At 47.4% G+C, this 16,859-nt stretch overlaps 1 protein-coding gene across 1 annotated transcript in view; it reads left to right on the plus strand.

The window, feature by feature from the left end:
* Positions 1–16,859, plus strand: part of FAF1 (Fas associated factor 1) — a 256,577-nt gene that overhangs the window by 198,704 nt on the left and 41,014 nt on the right. The window contains exons 16-17 of the mRNA XM_066597616.1: positions 16,460–16,540; positions 16,665–16,742. Coding sequence (XP_066453713.1) covers positions 16,460–16,540; positions 16,665–16,742 — 159 coding nt within the window. The remainder of the gene's footprint in view (positions 1–16,459; positions 16,541–16,664; positions 16,743–16,859) is intronic.

Genomic DNA, 16,859 nt, shown 5'->3' on the forward strand with positions numbered 1-16,859 from the left:
CGCTAATCGCTTCAGTCTCAAGTTGCTATTCTGGGTAGAAGACGAGAACATTTCACTTGCAGTTGTTGACTTGCTTTAATTTAATTTTTCGGAGATTCTGCTCCATTCTCTGTACCGATTTGCGCCGGCATCGTCTCTGTTCTAGGAACCAAGTAGATAACGAACAGCACATTAAAAATTCATTAGTCTGAAAGTTCATCATTGTTGTGTTAAAGTAATAGGTGGCCTTCTTTGTTTATCTCATGCCAAACAACATTCAGTGCCAGGGAGCAGATCTGTCTAATTTCTATCACAGCTGTAGAAGGTGAGGAAATAAAGAGAGAGCGGAATGAAACCCTAGATCCAGGCAGATGATAAAATGGGAGAATATCATCCTCCTGGTTATTATGCCTCTTGATAAACGGTGAGCCTAAGACAGGTAAACCTTGAAGAAGACCCAGCCGCTTCTGCAGATTGATGGTATTAGGCTAGAGCTTAGAAGAGAATGTGATTTGCCGGTTGACATTTGTATCTGCTTCTCTCCATCTCCGTAACCTCTCCCGTAATGCGGCAGCTGCCGGTAGCATCTGTGCGCTCGCTCTTTTTGAGAACACGTTTGCCAAAGAAAAAGATTAAAAGGTTACTTTTTGTTTTATGACAGAGGGAAACAAATGAAGGAAAACATATATATTGATCATTTTCTCTTTGAAGGATAATGCAGGCTGAAGTCGTATGGCTGCTTATGAACGAGCTAGCAAATAATAGATTAAACACACACAGACCAAAAGAAGCAACTTTTTGAGGTTTTTTTAATATTACAGAGATGGTATTTTCAGAAAATGGCATTTTAGTTAAAGGGATTTTCTGGGACTGAAGCTATCTTGAAGATAGGTCAGCAGTACCAGATCGGAGTGAGTCCAACACTTGGCCGATTAACCGTTTTCCCAAGCCTTTGAGCTGGCGTTGGAGCTAACACAGCTCTGTATGTTGTTCAGTGACCTAGAATGGTACATTCAACTCAATGGGGCTGAGATGCAAAATCATGTATAGCCACTACGCAGTGTACGGAGCTGTATCTGGTAAACTCTGTAAAACTTCGTGGCCCCTTCAGTCAACTGAACGGCGGAGGGTGGAGTTCAGACCCTTACCAATCTGACATTGATGCCGTAACCTAAGAATAAACCATGCATATCAGCCCTCGAAAACGCATTTAAATTGGCATTAGTCATGGGGGGGGGAGGAAGAGTGCGTTCACATGTAGTGGGTTTGGTGCAGTTTTTTTGCAGTGTAAAATCCAAACTAAAATCTGTGTCAAAATCCCTTATATTCAGAGGCTGCAATCTGCTGCAGATCCGCACCAAAATCCACAACGAAAAATTGCTGCGGATTTTCCTGCACTGATTCCGCTTCTAAAACCGCAGCAGGATTCCACAGCTAAGCTGCAGATTGAGCCCTGTGACTGGGCAAAATCCACCTACGGAATTTCAGTATGATTCCATCTGCTTCCGCGCCAAGTGATACGGCACTTCTTAATTTGCACCCAGGTGGAATCTCATTGGAAATTTCACATGAGGATTTTGTCCATTTGCAGGCCTAAATGTGCACATGAATCCGTGGCAGAAATTCGTGCTTAGTTGAGGATTTCTGCTCCATTTTTTAGTGTTGGACTCCACGCAGAAAAATATGCGTCTGATTCTGCTACTTGAACATGCCCTTTAGGATTATTTGATACCGCACCTTTGGTCAGCATGCAATAAAAATATCGAAATGCTGGATTACCGAGGATTTACTTGATGGTTTGCTCATATGACCAATACACCAATCAAAACAAAGTATGTGCGCAGTCCAATTGCTCAGAATATCTGGGAATGCCGTATCAGAATTTTGCTAAAGTTTTTATATATTACTATCTGACATTGAGGAAAACATATACAGGTCACAGACAAGTATACAAAATACATGTTTAAACACGTGGATCCAGAAGAAGGCAAAATAAATTTGGAGTTGGTATATAGAATTCATTCAAACTACAATCTGGACAGCCTACTTGCTGTTAAGTCTTCCTATGCTGCATTCTCCGAGTAGTTTCAGAAGATGGTCCTAAAGTACAAGCACTATACAGCACAGACCAAGGGTCATTGTAGCAGGTAAACACCTCGCATACACTTTCCAATACTTTCATTTATCATTATAAGCCTGTCCACGAAGGTGGCTGCGCTACAATGATCTGATTTATTATTGAGCACTCAAGTCAAGTAGCAGCGGAGTTAGCACAAAGTTCTAGAAGTTTCTAAGCTTTTCCCATACCGCAGATACGAAACCAGCGCTCGAGAGGTGTCTCCTGCATCCGCCTGCCCTGAAACCGTTAACGGCTGACAGTAAAGTGCGGTGGCCCGGCGCGCTGACAGTACATCGATTTTCTTGGCGTCTTTCCTTTACTGTAAGCAGAAAGTAGTTATTGCATTTTACACTAAATGCCAGACAGGTGGGTGAGGTTCCCATAACATCTTAACAGCCAGAAGGTCACAGATTCAAATCCCAGGGAACCTGCAAAGCCTTTCATCCAGCAGAGGTAAACAGAATGTGGAGCCGTAATAACTGAGAAGATGTATTCATTACTGTGTAAAGCGCTCCGTGATCTGAGGATAAGAGGCGGCGGATGAGGGAAGATATTACTTTTATTACTACTATTCTGCTAACTGTGCCATTTGTAAGAAATAAATTGTATAGCGCGCAGCACTGAACGATGGGGATCAGCTGCGGGCAAGTCTGCCGAGAGGAGATTTACTGCGAATTACTTGTATACACATAATATTCCTCCTAACACGTGCACAGTTTCTTCTTTGTTTATTGCGGCAATGCAAGAATAACGGAGGCGTGAACTGACCTTTAAATAACAAGGAAAAGCTTCCCAAGTAATAAAAAAAAAACAAGCTGAAAATCGTCCTTAATTTATGAGAATTGCAGAATTTCTTCGGAACGATCATAGCCTGATGCAACGTGTGCGCTTTGTGGAAGCAAATGCTCCAAGGGGGATACAAGTGTCAGTCTGCAAATAATGAAAATGATCCGATAGGTAGAAGTATCCTTCACATAAATGCTCTGTAATATTCTGTTTAGCCCTTACTCGCTATCACAGCTCCCATAGCACTCTTTACCTGGGTTTACTAAAGTCCTGAATGCTCAGAGGCCTGTGATGTATAACTGCAGAGATAGGCCAGAAGTTTGATAGAAGTTTAGAAAGTACTGTAAAAAGTTCATCGGCCGCTTTAGGTTTCTTATTTATATTGCCCAAAGAGGGTACTAAACCTACAAACGAGTCCAGAAGGAAGCCGTGACTTGTCCGTGCACGGCACTAATGATACACCTATGCCAAAAAAAGAAATAAAGCGCTAAGTAGTATCATGTGATATGTGCCACAATATAAGCCAATAGACCCCCCTATAAGAAGTACAGACCCGAGTAAGTGCAGTAGGATAAGAAAATATCCCAACTGACTTTTATTGGTGATTCTTTAGTAGGTTGCAGTGTGTGTCCCAGTGTGGTACACACGCCTAGCATTGCGTCGGGCATGGAGGGAACATGACTCTCGCACCACTCCGGAAGTTCCGGTCACTATAGCAGAACGCATGCCTCAGCACTCATAAGCGTTTAATATATGAATAAAGTTAACGCAACTTTTTTTTTTATATACTAACCACATAAAAATGCAAGGTTCTTAGCATATAGTTTGATCAAAGCGTGTGGGCCCACTTACCTCGTCCAGGCGAACCTTAGTGGATGGGTCTCTAGTAGAGATGAGCGAACGTGTTCGGCTCCGCCCCTTTTCGCCCGGACACCGAACTTCGCGAGGAATTCCGTGTTCGGGCGAAAAAAGTTCGGGGGTCGCCGTGGCAGCGCGGGGGGTTGCGGCGGGGAGTGGGGGGGAGAGGGAGAGAGAGAGGGCTCCCCCCTGTTCCCCGCTGCTGCCGCCCGCGCCGCCGCGCCTCTCCCCGCCCCCCGGCGCCCCCCGAATACTTACGCGCGAACACGGAAGTCCTCGGAAAAGCCGGTGTTCGGGTGCGTAAGTGTTCGTTAAGAACACGTTCGCTCATCTCTAGTCTCTAGCACTAAAAGAAACTTCTTTTGGGCAAAAAGCCTCCAAATGAATTAAGCAAACTAGGACAGATGGTTGAATGGAGTGCAAGATAAAAGTGAGGGCAGCCGTTCCTCCACCAATGCAGTGCATATAAAGAACAAAAGTCAGAACTTCCAACATGGATGTAGCGGATGGGCCCATGTGCTTTGATCAAAATATGTGCCAAGAACCTTGTGGTTAGTATAAACATCAGTTGTACAATTTTATTCAGATATTAAATCTTATTCATTTGTTGGAAGTGCTGACTTTTGTTTTTTGAATGTGTTCCGATTACTCTAGTGAGCTGGATTGCATATACCCCTCGTGATCGTTTTTTTTTTTTTAATGTAACTTTTTATCTGATTTGCTGTCCTATCATATTTATGTAAGTCGTCTTTTGTATGCTGGTACCTCCCAGAAGAAGCTTTGGCGGAATGCGTTGTTGGGGTGCAGTTATCACTTGGGTCGGTACTTTGATACTGTATAGGTCATGTCTAGTTCATTTTGACCTGGCGTATTCATTTTCTTGTCCTATGTACTAATGTGTAGTATGTATTTAGCTTGTTCTATTTGTTACATTCAGCTATCTCCGCTATTATACATTATGTTTTATTGGGTGGCGTAGTATACGAGGGACCACCCAAAAGTAATAGGAATCCTCTTCTGCTGGATGGGGCATTACTAGTACAGGCTTCTGTAGCTGGGTGAATGTCTTCGGGATACCAGCCGACATTGTTGGGGAAGGTTGCGTTCGGGTATATTGATGATTTATTTTTTTAACAAGTTGTTCAGTTTTTCACCTGTTTTGTGATGGCGATTGATGCGAACAACTTGCAGCTGTGAAATCATGTTTCCTTAAAAGTCCTAAAACGCAAATGTGACTTGGCCTTTACACTGGCCATTGTTATTTTTGAAGTTTATTGTTGGCAATAATCACTTAGCCTGTTAAAGCAAAAACAATGGATTCAGACCAAACGTTTGCCTGCAGCGCTGATCGTTGCTGCTTCTTGCTCATCGTGCTGTTTAAACAGCAGGCGTTCCATAGCAAACGGCCTCTGTGTATCTCAATGGAGATGGGCGGGGGAGCGAGAGGAGAGAGATCTCCTGCACTGCCCCGCCCCCCCTGCTGGCCACTCCATGTGCGAGCAACTCTGCTAGCTCCTGTGCAGCAGCACTAGAGCGCAGAGACACAGGGACGAGTGTCGGGCATCGTTTGTTCGTAAATGGGCCTAGGTTTTCTCGATAAATTCTACAGTCGTCACATTTAGTTCTCTATCATCAGAGAAGATGCAGAAGGTCAATAGATATGAACAATGATTACTATGATATGCACAAACCTATTGTGGGAGATAGCTTTAATTTCTGGCTCCTTCCTTACGCCTGATGAGCTGGCCAATCAACTTGCAGGGCGATTCTCTCCATTGGAAACCCAAACATTCCTCAATAACATTTATTTTCTTGGTTCCCTATCATGGATCAAAGATTATAATTATGGAGCAAATTTTTGAAAATTTTCTAGAAGAAAAATTGTTTTACTTACATGCAAGCTAAATACAAAGCAGTGTTCATAGGAAACCATATAAAAATTACAAAGTTATTGAGGAATATTTGGGTTTTCTAGCAAGAGAATCACCCTGTATAATTGGGGGGAAAATATACTGGACATTTGAGCCAACTAAATACGGTTCATACAAACTTAATGCACTCGGTATGTTCTTTTCATTTATTTGCCTGTACTGTAAAAAAAAAAAATCTTTTTTTTTCTGTATGAATTTTTTTTAAATTTCTATAGCAAAAAAAAAAATTGTCTATATAATTTAAAAAATAAAGAGAAATCATAAAAACATTAATCCCGCAAAATAATTTTTATTGTACAATTTTAGTTTTTTTCTTCCATTTTTCTTTGAATAATGACATAGTTTATTAGGCTTTTCAGTCTCTCTTCTCCACACTGACTATTAGAGGGACTGCAGTCCTTAATGATCAGCACGGCACTCAATAGTTACATGGGCAATGTGTGAGCTGGTGCGAAATTACTTTTATATTTTTATGTAAAATCTTCGCTATTATTGCTCATTATTTTCCAGGTTTTTTTTCTCCAACTCGACACGTCGTTCCCCTATTTTTACCTAACAGCGGCCAGCTCTGTAGGTCGTATCAAAAATATATTCACATGATCTCATTAAACAAGATCTTGAACTGTTGAACAAAACTTAAACCCATCGGAGAAGTATACAGTGTATACATGTCTCTCTCTGTTTTAGTCATTATGCTGTCCCCCCTTCTCGGATTAATTCGGAGGGTTTGGAGCCGGGCCCCGCAGCGAGAGTCATGTAGCAGTTCCGCTACCATGTAGGGGGGCCACAGATTCCATGTTTAATTAAATGGAAAAAAACCACAGGACCTTTGTTACTGTCAACTCCCAGCAAGGAGTAGGCTGGGGCGAGCAGTGGGACATGATCCGACAGTGACAACTGTACCAATACACACTTGTATGTGACACTGATGAATAATGCCTAATTGTGGTGTTATCCCGATCAGCGTTACATACAACATTGGAAGCCGTGTCCCCGTAATGTCCTTCAGATACTCGGAGCTGGTGGTAAATTCTCATCGACCTTGGGAAGAGATTCTTAACGAGGTACCGTTGTTTGGTCCAGTGATCGGGAATTTTCTGCTGTTGTTTCATCATGTATTTTGATTTTTAACCCTTTTTACATAGTATGTACTATTACAACATTTTTCACATTTCTCTGTTTGAACAAAAATATTTATGGCACCGTAATGTAAATGGCATATGGGGGGGGGGGGGGGGGGGGAACGTTATTTAAACTTCTTCCTGGAACAAGTCCACATAGAGCTTCGTTGACAGAAAAATGTCATCGGGCTTGAAATGTTGCAAAATTATCATTTTTTTCCATTAAATGATTATATTCAGCAAAAGTAAAACTGAAAAAAAACTAAATAAATTCTGTTTTACTTTAATTGTACTGAACTTATTACATTATAAGAACATATGACTTGTGCTGCATGGTGAAGTAAAAATCACACAAAAAGCCGTGGTAGAGTTTAACACCTGCCGAACCCCCAAGAATAATAATCAACATTGGTCAATAATAGAGATGAGCGAACACCAAAATGTTCGGGTGTTCATTATTCGGAACGAACTTCCCGTGATGCTCGAGGGTTCGTTTCGAACAACGAACCCCATTGAAGTCAATGGGCGACCAGAACATTTTTGTATTTCGCCGATGCTCGCTAAGGTTTTCATGTGTGAAAATCTGGGCAATTCAGGAAAGTGATGGGAATGACACAGTGACGGATAGGGCAGGCGAGGGGCTACATGTTGGGCTGCATCTCAAGTTCACAGGTCCCACTATTAAGCCACAATAGCGGCAAGAGTGGGCCCCCCCCCCCCCCAACAACTTTTACTTCTGAAAAGCCCTCATTAGCATGGCATACCTTTGCTAAGCACCACACTACCTCCAACAAAGCACAATCACCGCCTGCATGACACTCCACTGCCACTTCTCCTGTGTTACATGCTGCCCAACCGCACCCCCTCCCCCCCACAGCGCACACCAAACTGTCCCTGCGCAGCCTTCAGCTGCCCTCATGCCACACCACCCTCATGTCTATTTAGAAGTGCGTCTGCCACGACGAGGGACCGCAGGCACACACTGCACAGGGTTGGCACGGCTAGGTAGCGACCCTCTTTAATAGGGGCGGGGCGATAGCCCACAATGCTGTACAGAAGCAATGAGAAATATAATCCTGTGCCACCGCCATCAGGAGCTGCACACGTGGGCATAGCAATGGGGAACCTATGTGCCACACACTATTCATTCTGTCAAGGTGTCTGCATGCCCCAGTCAGACTGGTAATATGCACCTTAACAGTAACCGCGTTGGTGGTAATGTGGTGGTGACTGCGGACCTAGTACCACGGTTGTATTTTGTTGGTTTTCGGAATGTGGCCAGGATTAAGTGGGCCGTGGCGGGGGGATGGTGGGGGGGCTCTCTTGTAGTGTCGGTAAAGGTGAAATTCTTGGACTGCCACCAGACGAACCAATGCAAAGGCATTTGCCAACAATGTTTTCCCTGTTGGAGGAGGAGGGGGATGTTTTTGAGGCACTACGTGTCCTCTCCACGTGTCCGTTCCATGTAAGCAATAGTAGCACTCAAGACAGGCCCCAGTAACAATTCTGAAGCAGCAGTATAGCGGGAGCGCAGTCTTCGTTCCATGTAAGCAATAGTAGCACTCAAGACAGGCCCCAGTAACAATTCTGAAGCAGCAGTATAGCGGGAGCGCAGTCTTCGTTCCATGTAAGCAATAGTAGCACTCAAGACAGGCCCCAGTAACAATTCTGAAGCAGCAGTATAGCGGGAGCGCAGTCTTAGTTCCATTTCAGTAGCCTTAGTATAGCCAAGGCACAAGTGACATTTATGTAGCTAAAGTGTAGGCCAACCCCACACACCTTTCTGTACCATGAGTGCAGGCGAAGAACATAGAAATTACTATGATTACACTGTAGGTGAGGGCCCCAAAAAATTGGTGTACCAACAGTACTAATGTACCTCAGTAAAAATTGGCCATGCCCAACCAAGATGGCAGGTGAATCGCTTTGGTTAATGTGGCTTAAGTGGTAACTAGGCCTGGAGGCAGCCCAGTGTAACGAAAAATTGGTTCAAGTTAAAGTTCCAACGCTTTTAAGCTAATTGAAACTTATAAAAATTGTTCTGAAAAATTATTTGAGTGAGCCTTGTGGCCCTAAGAAAAATTGCCCGTTCAGCGTGATTACGTGAGGTTTCAGGAGGAGGAGCAGGAGGAGGAGGAGGAGGAATATTAGACACAGATTGATGAAGCAGAAATGTCCCCGTTTTGGATGGTGAGAGAGAACGTAGCTTCCATCCGCGGGTGCAGCCTACGTATTGCTTAGGTATCGCTGCTGTCCGCTGGTGGAGAACAGAAGTCTGGGGAAATCCAGCCTTTGTTCATCTTGATGAGTGTAAGCCTGTCGGCACTGTCGGTTGACAAGCGGCTACGCTTATCTGTGATGATTCCCCCAGCCGCACTAAACACCCTTTCCGACAAGACGCTAGCCGCAGGACAAGCAAGCACCTCAAGGGCATACAGGGCTAGTTCAGGCCACGTGTCCAGCTTCGACACCCAGTAGTTGTAGGGGGCAGAGGCGTCACCAAGGATGGTCGTGCGATCCGCTACGTACTCCCTCACCATCCTTTTACAGTGCTCCCGCCGACTCAGCCGTGACTGGGGAGCGGTGACACAGTCTTGGTGGGGAGCCATAAAGCTGGCCAGGCCCTTAAAGACTGTTGCACTGCCTGGGATGTACATGCTGCTCGATCTACGCACATCCCCTGCAACATGGCCCTCGGAACTGCGCCTTCTGCCACTAGCGCTGTCGGCTGGGAATTTTACCATCAGCTTGTCCGCAAGGGTCCTGTGGTATAGCAACACTCTCGAACCCCTTTCCTCTTCGGGAATCAGAGTGGGCAGGTTCTCCTTATACCGTGGATCGAGCAGTGTGTACACCCAGTAATCCGTCGTGGCCAGAATGCGTGCAACGCGAGGGTCACGAGAAAGGCATCCTAACATGAAGTCAGCCATGTGTGCCAGGGTACCTGTACGCAACACATGGCTGTCTTCACTAGGAAGATCACTTTCAGGATCCTCCTCCTCCTCCTCCTCCTCCTCAGGCCATACACGCTGAAAGGATGACAGGCAATCAGCCGGTGTACCGTCAGCAGCGGCCCAAGCTGTCTCTTCCCCCTCCTCCTCATCCTCCTCATGCTCCTCCTCCTCCTCCTGTACGCGCTGAGAAATAGACAGGAGGGTGCCCTGACTATCCAGCGGCATACTGTCTTCCCCCGCCCCCGTTTCCGAGCGCAAAGCAGCTGCCTTTATGGTTTGCAGGGAATTTCTCAAGATGCATAGCAGAGGAATGGTGACGCTAATGATTGTAGCATCGCCGCTCACCACCTGGGTAGACTCCTCAAAATTACCAAGGACATGGCAGATGTCTGCCAACCAGGCCCACTCTTCTGAAAGGAATTGAGGAGGCTGACTCCCACTGCGCCGCCCATGTTGGAGTTGGTATTCGACTATAGCTCTACGCTGTTCATAGAGCCTGGCCAACATGTGGAGCGTAGTGTTCCACCGTGTGGGCACGTCGCACAGCAGTCGGTGCACTGGCAGCTTAAAGTGATGTTGCAGGGTGCGCAGGGTGGCAGCGTCCGTGTGGGACTTGCGAAAATGTGCGCAGAGCCGGCGCGCCTTTACGAGCAGGTCTGACAAGCGTGGGTAGCTTTTCAGAAAGCGCTGAACCACCAAATTAAAGACGTGGGCCAGGCATGGCACGTGCGTGAGGCTGCCGAGCTGCAGAGCCGCCACCAGGTTACGGCCGTTGTCACACATGACCATGCCCGGTTGGAGGCTCAGCGGCGCAAGCCAGCGGTCGGTCTGCTGTGTCAGACCCTGCAGCAGTTCGTGGGCCGTGTGCCTCTTATCGCCTAAGCTGAGTAGTTTCAGCACGGCCTGCTGACGCTTGCCCACCGCTGTGCTGCCACACCACGCGACACCGACTGCTGGCGACATGCTGCTGCTAACACATCTTGATTGCGAGACAGAGGAGGAGGAGGAGGAGGAGGGTGCTTTAGTGGAGGAAGCATACACCTCCGCAGATACCAGCACCGAGCTGGGGCCCGCAATTCTGGGGGTGGGTAGGACGTGAGCGGTCCCAGGCTCTGACTCTGTCCCAGCCTCCACTAAATTCACCCAATGTGCCGTCAGGGAGATGTAGTGGCCCTGCCCGCCTGTGCTTGTCCACGTGTCCGTAGTTAAGTGGACCGTGGCAGTAACCGCGTTGGTGAGGGCGCGTACAATGTTGCGGGAGACGTGGTCGTGCAGGGCTGGGACGGCACATCGGGAAAAGTAGTGGCGACTGGGAACTGAGTAGCGCGGGGCCGCCGCCTCCATGATACTTTTGAAGGACTCCGTTTCCACAACCCTATACGGCAGCATCTCAAGGCTGATGAATTTTGCGATGCGGACGGTTAACGTTTGAGCGTGCGGGTGCGTGGCGGCGTACTTGCGCTTGCGCTCCAACAGTTGCGCTAGCGACGGCTGGACTGTGCGGTGCGAGACATTGGTGGATGGGGCCGAGGACAGCGGAGGTGAGGGTGTGGGTGCAGGCCATGAGACGGTCGTGCCTGTGTCCTGAGAGGGGGGTTGCATCTCAGTGGCAGGTTGGGGCACAGGGGGAGAGGCAGGGGTGCAAACCGGAGGCGGTGAACGGCCTTCGTCCCACCTTGTGGGGTGCTTGGCCATCATATGCCTGCGCATGGTGGTGGTGGTGAGGCTGTTGGTGTTGGCTCCCCGGCTGAGCTTTGCGCAACAAAGGTTGCACACCACTGTTCGTCGGTCGTCAGGCGTCTCTGTGAAAAACTGCCAGACCTTAGAGCACCTCGGCCTCTGCAGGGTGGCATGGCGCGAGGGGGCGCTTTGGGAAACAGTTGGTGGATTATTCGGTCTGGCCCTGCCTCTACCCCTGGCCACTGCACTGCCTCTTGCAACCTGCCCTGCTGATGCCCTTGACTCCCCCTCTGAAGACCTGTCCTCCTGAGTAAGCGTTGCACACCAGGTGGGGTCAGTCACCTCATCGTCCTGCTGCTCTTCCTCCGAATCCTCTGTGCGCTGCTCCCTCGGACTTACTGCCCTTACTACTACCTCACTGCAAGACAACTGTGTATGATCGACATCGTCCTCCTCACCCACAGAAAGTTGTTGAGACAGTTGGCGGAAGTCCCCAGCCTCATCCCCCGGACCCCGGGAACTTTCGAATGGTTGGGCATCAGTGACTATAAACTCCTCTGGTGGGAGAGGAACCGCTGCTGCCCAATCTGAGCAGGGGCCCGAGAACAGTTCCTGGGAGTGTTCCCGCTCCTGAGCAGGTGTCATTGTAGTGGAGTGAGGAGGCTGGGAGGAAGGAGGAGCAGCAGACAGAGGATTCGGATTTGCAGCAGTGGACGGCGCAGAACTGCGTGTTGACGATAGGTTGCTCGAAGCACTTTCTGCCATCCAGGACAGGACCTGCTCACACTGCTCATTTTCTAATAACCGTCTCCCGCGTGGACCCATTAATTGGGCGATGAATGTGGGGACGCCAGAAACGTGCCTCTCTCCTAATCGCGCAGCAGTCGGCTGCGACACACCGGGATCAGGAGCTCGGCCTGTGCCCACACCCTGACTTGGCCCTCCGCGTCCTCGGCCGCGTCCACGTCCTCTAGGCCTACCCCTACCCCTCAGCATGCTGTATTACCAGTGATTTGATTTAACAGGCAGGAAATAAATTGGCGCAAGACTGCAGGCCAAATATAATTTTTGCCCTTTTGGGAAAACGAAAGGCCCCACTGCCTCTAGTGAATGAATAATCTAAGTTTAATAACTGTGCTGTGTCCCTGCTTATGTGTCACAGAACGTGAGGGTAGCAGAGTTATTATAACTCTGGCAGAGCAGGTATTTTTTTTCCCAATTAAGGAAAGCAAATGGCGAAGCCAGCAGTAAAGCGTAGCTGGGTGCGTATGATTTAGCAATGTTTTTCACGCAGCTCACACGTGTCCACAGGCGTTAGGACGGACAGAGGCTGGACAAATAGATTTGTTTTCAGTTTTTTCCCACCAAAAGGCAGCACTGCGTATATTCAATGAACATGAGAAGTGTAATAACTGTGCTGTGTCCCTGCTTATGTGTCACAGAACGTGAGGGTAGCAGAGTTATTATAACTCTGGCAGAGCAGGTATTTTTTTTCCCAATTAAGGAAAGCAAATGGCGAAGCCAGCAGTAAAGCGTAGCTGGGTGCGTATGATTTAGCAATGTTTTTCACGCAGCTCACACGTGTCCACCGCCCGTAAGGACGGACAGAGGCTGGACAAATAGATTTGTTTTCAGTTTTTTCCCACCAACAGGCAGCACTGCGTATATTCTATGAATAATAACTGTGTTGTGGCCCTGCCTATACAATTCTTTCCCTGCAGTATCAATGGAGGGTGGAATGCTCTGCAGAGGCGATTTTGAGAAGCCCAAAAAAAATGCAGCACAGCTAACAGCAGCCTGGACAGTACTGCACACGGATAAATATGGCCCTAGAAAGGACCGTTGAGGTTCTTGAAGGCTACACTCACTCCTAACACTCTCCCTGCCTATGCAGCACTTCTGTCCCTAATGCCAGGTGCAACGGTCTGCAGAGGCGATTTTGAGAAAAAAAAAAATGCCACTGCTAACAGCAGCCAACACACAGCTATCAGTGGCCCTAATAAGGACCTTTGGGGGGTCTTGAAGCCTACACTAACTACCAATTCTTTCCCTACAGCAGCTCCGGTATAAACAGCACTGTCCCTCATCTAACTCACACCGCATCTGAGGCGAGCCGCGGGAGGGGCCGACTTTTATATTAGGCGAACACCTGATCTCGCCAGCCACTCACAGCAGGGGGGTGGTATAGGGCTTAAACGTTGCAGGGGGAAGTTGTAATGCCTTCCCTGTCTTTCAATTGGCCAGAAAAGCGCGCTAACGTCTCAGGGAAGGAAGTGAAAGTAACCAGAACACCGCATGGTGTTCGTTACGAATAACGAACATCCCGAACACCCTAATATTCGCACGAATATCAAGCTCGGACGAACGCGTTCGCTCATCTCTAGTCAATAACTTACATGTACTGCAAAAAACAAGCCCTCAAACAGCTTTGTTGATAGGAAATTAAAGAGGACCTGTGCTTGTTCTTTTTTTAATGTACAGGATAGGTGATTCTAAGCATTTTTGCAATAGGTTTTATCAGCGTATTTTGTTCATTTTTCTTACAAAACCCCTCGTCGGCAGTGCAGCTAGGAGAAGGCAGTGCTTAGAAATTAGAGATGAGCGAACGTACTCGGTAAGGGCGATTTCGCAATCGAGCACCGTGATTTTCGAGTACTTCACTACTCGGGTGAAAAGTACTCGGGTGCGCTGTGGGTGAGCGGGGGGTTGCAGAGGGGAGTGGGGGGTAGCAGCGGGGAACAGGGGGGAGCCCTCTCCCCCCCGCTCACCCACAGCGCACCCAAGTACTTTTCACCCGAGTAGTGAGGTACTCGAAAATCACGGCGCTCGATTGCGAAATCACCCTTACCGAGTACGTTCGCTCATCTCTATTAAAAATCCCTCCTCACTTAGTTACAGCAGCTACTAACACAACTGTTCCCATATTACTGTTTATTATTAAAGTGTCTGTATTATATATCATTTATTTTTAATAGTTTTGTGTCCCACCACCCCTGTGAGTTTTACTGCTCTCCTATCTTGCTTATACGCTGCCGATCCCCAGCCCTTCAATTCTTCTTATAGCTTCTCACAGCACTTGCTCCTCGCTGGACCCAATGCACTGAGGGGGAGGGCACTACTATATGTCAGAACCCGATGCCCTGGGCACCTGTTAGTGCATCGGGTGCAGTGATGAGCGAGTGCTGTGAAAAGAGAAGCTGTCTGCAGAATAGAAGGGCTTCTCTTCTTCACAGCAGGGAAGTGGTGGAACACACGGGGCACACATCTATCAAAAATAAATTATATATAATACAGACACTTGTTAATAAACTGTAATAGAGGAACAGTTTTGTCTGCAGCTGTTCTATAGAGAACTAGTGCAGGCACATCTGGATGGAGCGTTCCCTACTGTTATGTAGCTAGGTGAAGACTGATTTCTCAGCCCCGTCTTCAGCTAGCTGCATAGGAGAAGAGGGATTTTGTAAGAAAAATATACAGAATAGGCTGCTAAAACCTATTGCAAAATGCTAAAAATCGCCTGTTCTGTACATTAAAAAAGTGCAGGTGGTCTTTACGATTTATGGCTCTGGTAAAAATGAAAATATTTTACCCTGCCCTAAATATCCAAACTGGGCCAATCGTTAGTGACCCTCTGGTTCTGGGACAAAAATTTTGGCTGGGGGCTTGAGAGCAGTAGTTGTTCCATGAAGTTGCCAGTTCCTGTCCCCACTTTTGCTTGTCCTAAGTGACCGCCATAGTCTGCTGACTACGTGTTTGTAGTGTTAGGGTGGCTTCACACGAGCGTGTGCCATACATAGGTGTGCACAAAAGTGCACAACCACGTACGTGCACAAACACGCATGAATGCAGGTCCGTGCCTATTGCCTGCAATGGGGCTGCGTCTGCTGCCGACTGCCCCATTGCAAGCAATGGGCTGCCAGCAACCCCTGCAGTGATTTTTAATATAAGGTCTTCCCTGAAAATCATCCCTATTTGTGTAAAAAAAAATAAATATATATGTAGATATAGATATAGATAGATACTTACCTTCTCCCTGCTGCCGTGTAAATATTCCCCACGGGGAGTCCCTTTGTCACTGAACAAGGTAAAGAATCCCCTGCCACAGCTGTCACGGCTGTGGCAAGGGATCGCGATGTTCTCCCATTGCTTTCAATGGGACTGGCACTTCTGCAGTCCCATTGAAAGCAATGGGCTGCTGGCAAGCCCTTCAGGGGAGAACATTGCAATCCTCTGCCACAGCTGTGATAGCTGTGGCGGGGGATTCTTTACTCCCCGCAGGGAGTCCCCTTGGCACTGAACACTGTGACAGTGCTGTCACAATGTTCAGTGACCAGGAGACTCCCCGCTGGGGAATATTGATGCGCACTACGGACTTATGGTGAACCAATGTCCTATGTTTTGCAGGTACGTGCGTTTGCACGCCTGTAAAACATGGACATATGAACACACCATAGGGAACTAATGTTTCTAACAGGAGCGTGTTTTTGTGCGCACAACTGTACACACATAAACACGCTCGTGTGAATCCACCCTTAGACTACCAATTAGCTACATCTGTTCTCTGATTGGCCAGTGCTGCTCACATGATCAGCGCTGGCCAATCCGAGAGCAGCGCAAAGTGCCTCGGACTATAGAAGCATGCAGTATTAGGTAGTTTGAAGACTGCAGACAGCACTGCTGTGCAGTGAAAAACAATTCAGTGGGGACCACAGCTTCATTTTCAGGAGGTGGGGGGGGGGGGGGCAGATATGTCATCGCTTTAAAAAGGGAATACTCCTTTAAGCATATTCTCCTCTATGTGGATGGACACTTAGACTGATGTCCAAATCCTTTTTTCAGGACATCGATGTCGCTGGGACCATAATTCTACAGGGGTAAACCTATCCATTTTACACTGACCCTCCTTACAACGTTACATACATGAACACCGGCAGCTCTTCACTTAGTTTCCAGATGCAGCCTGTTGTATATATGTACGCTGACGTCTCCAGGTTGTTTTCCTCACTTGACTTTGTATTTTTCTTTGTATAGGATGAGCGAGAAGCTAGAGAAAATGTAAAAAGAGAGCAAGATGAAGCTTATCGTCTATCATTAGAAGCCGATCGAGCCAAGGTAAGCTCCCCCCCCCCCCCCCCCCCCCCCCAGTGATTCCCATAAGGGGGCAATGATAACATCGATATCAAGAATACCTCCCATAAGATGGCTAGACCTCTCCTATTCCTTTTTCCCGTCACAGAGGGAAGCTCAAGAGAGAGAAATGGCTGAACAGAACCGGCTGGAGCAGATCAAGAAAGAACAGGATGAGGAGAGAGAGGTAATATGCTATTCTTTATAAGAGGTTTTTTTCTTAAGACTGCGTATTAATGCGACCTTCTGGTCTTCGGACAAAATTCTGTCATGGGACTACAGAAGGCGGTTATACTACGAGCTG

This window comes from Eleutherodactylus coqui, chromosome 3, assembly GCF_035609145.1.
Source record: "Eleutherodactylus coqui strain aEleCoq1 chromosome 3, aEleCoq1.hap1, whole genome shotgun sequence".
Classification (NCBI taxonomy): domain Eukaryota; kingdom Metazoa; phylum Chordata; class Amphibia; order Anura; family Eleutherodactylidae; genus Eleutherodactylus; species Eleutherodactylus coqui.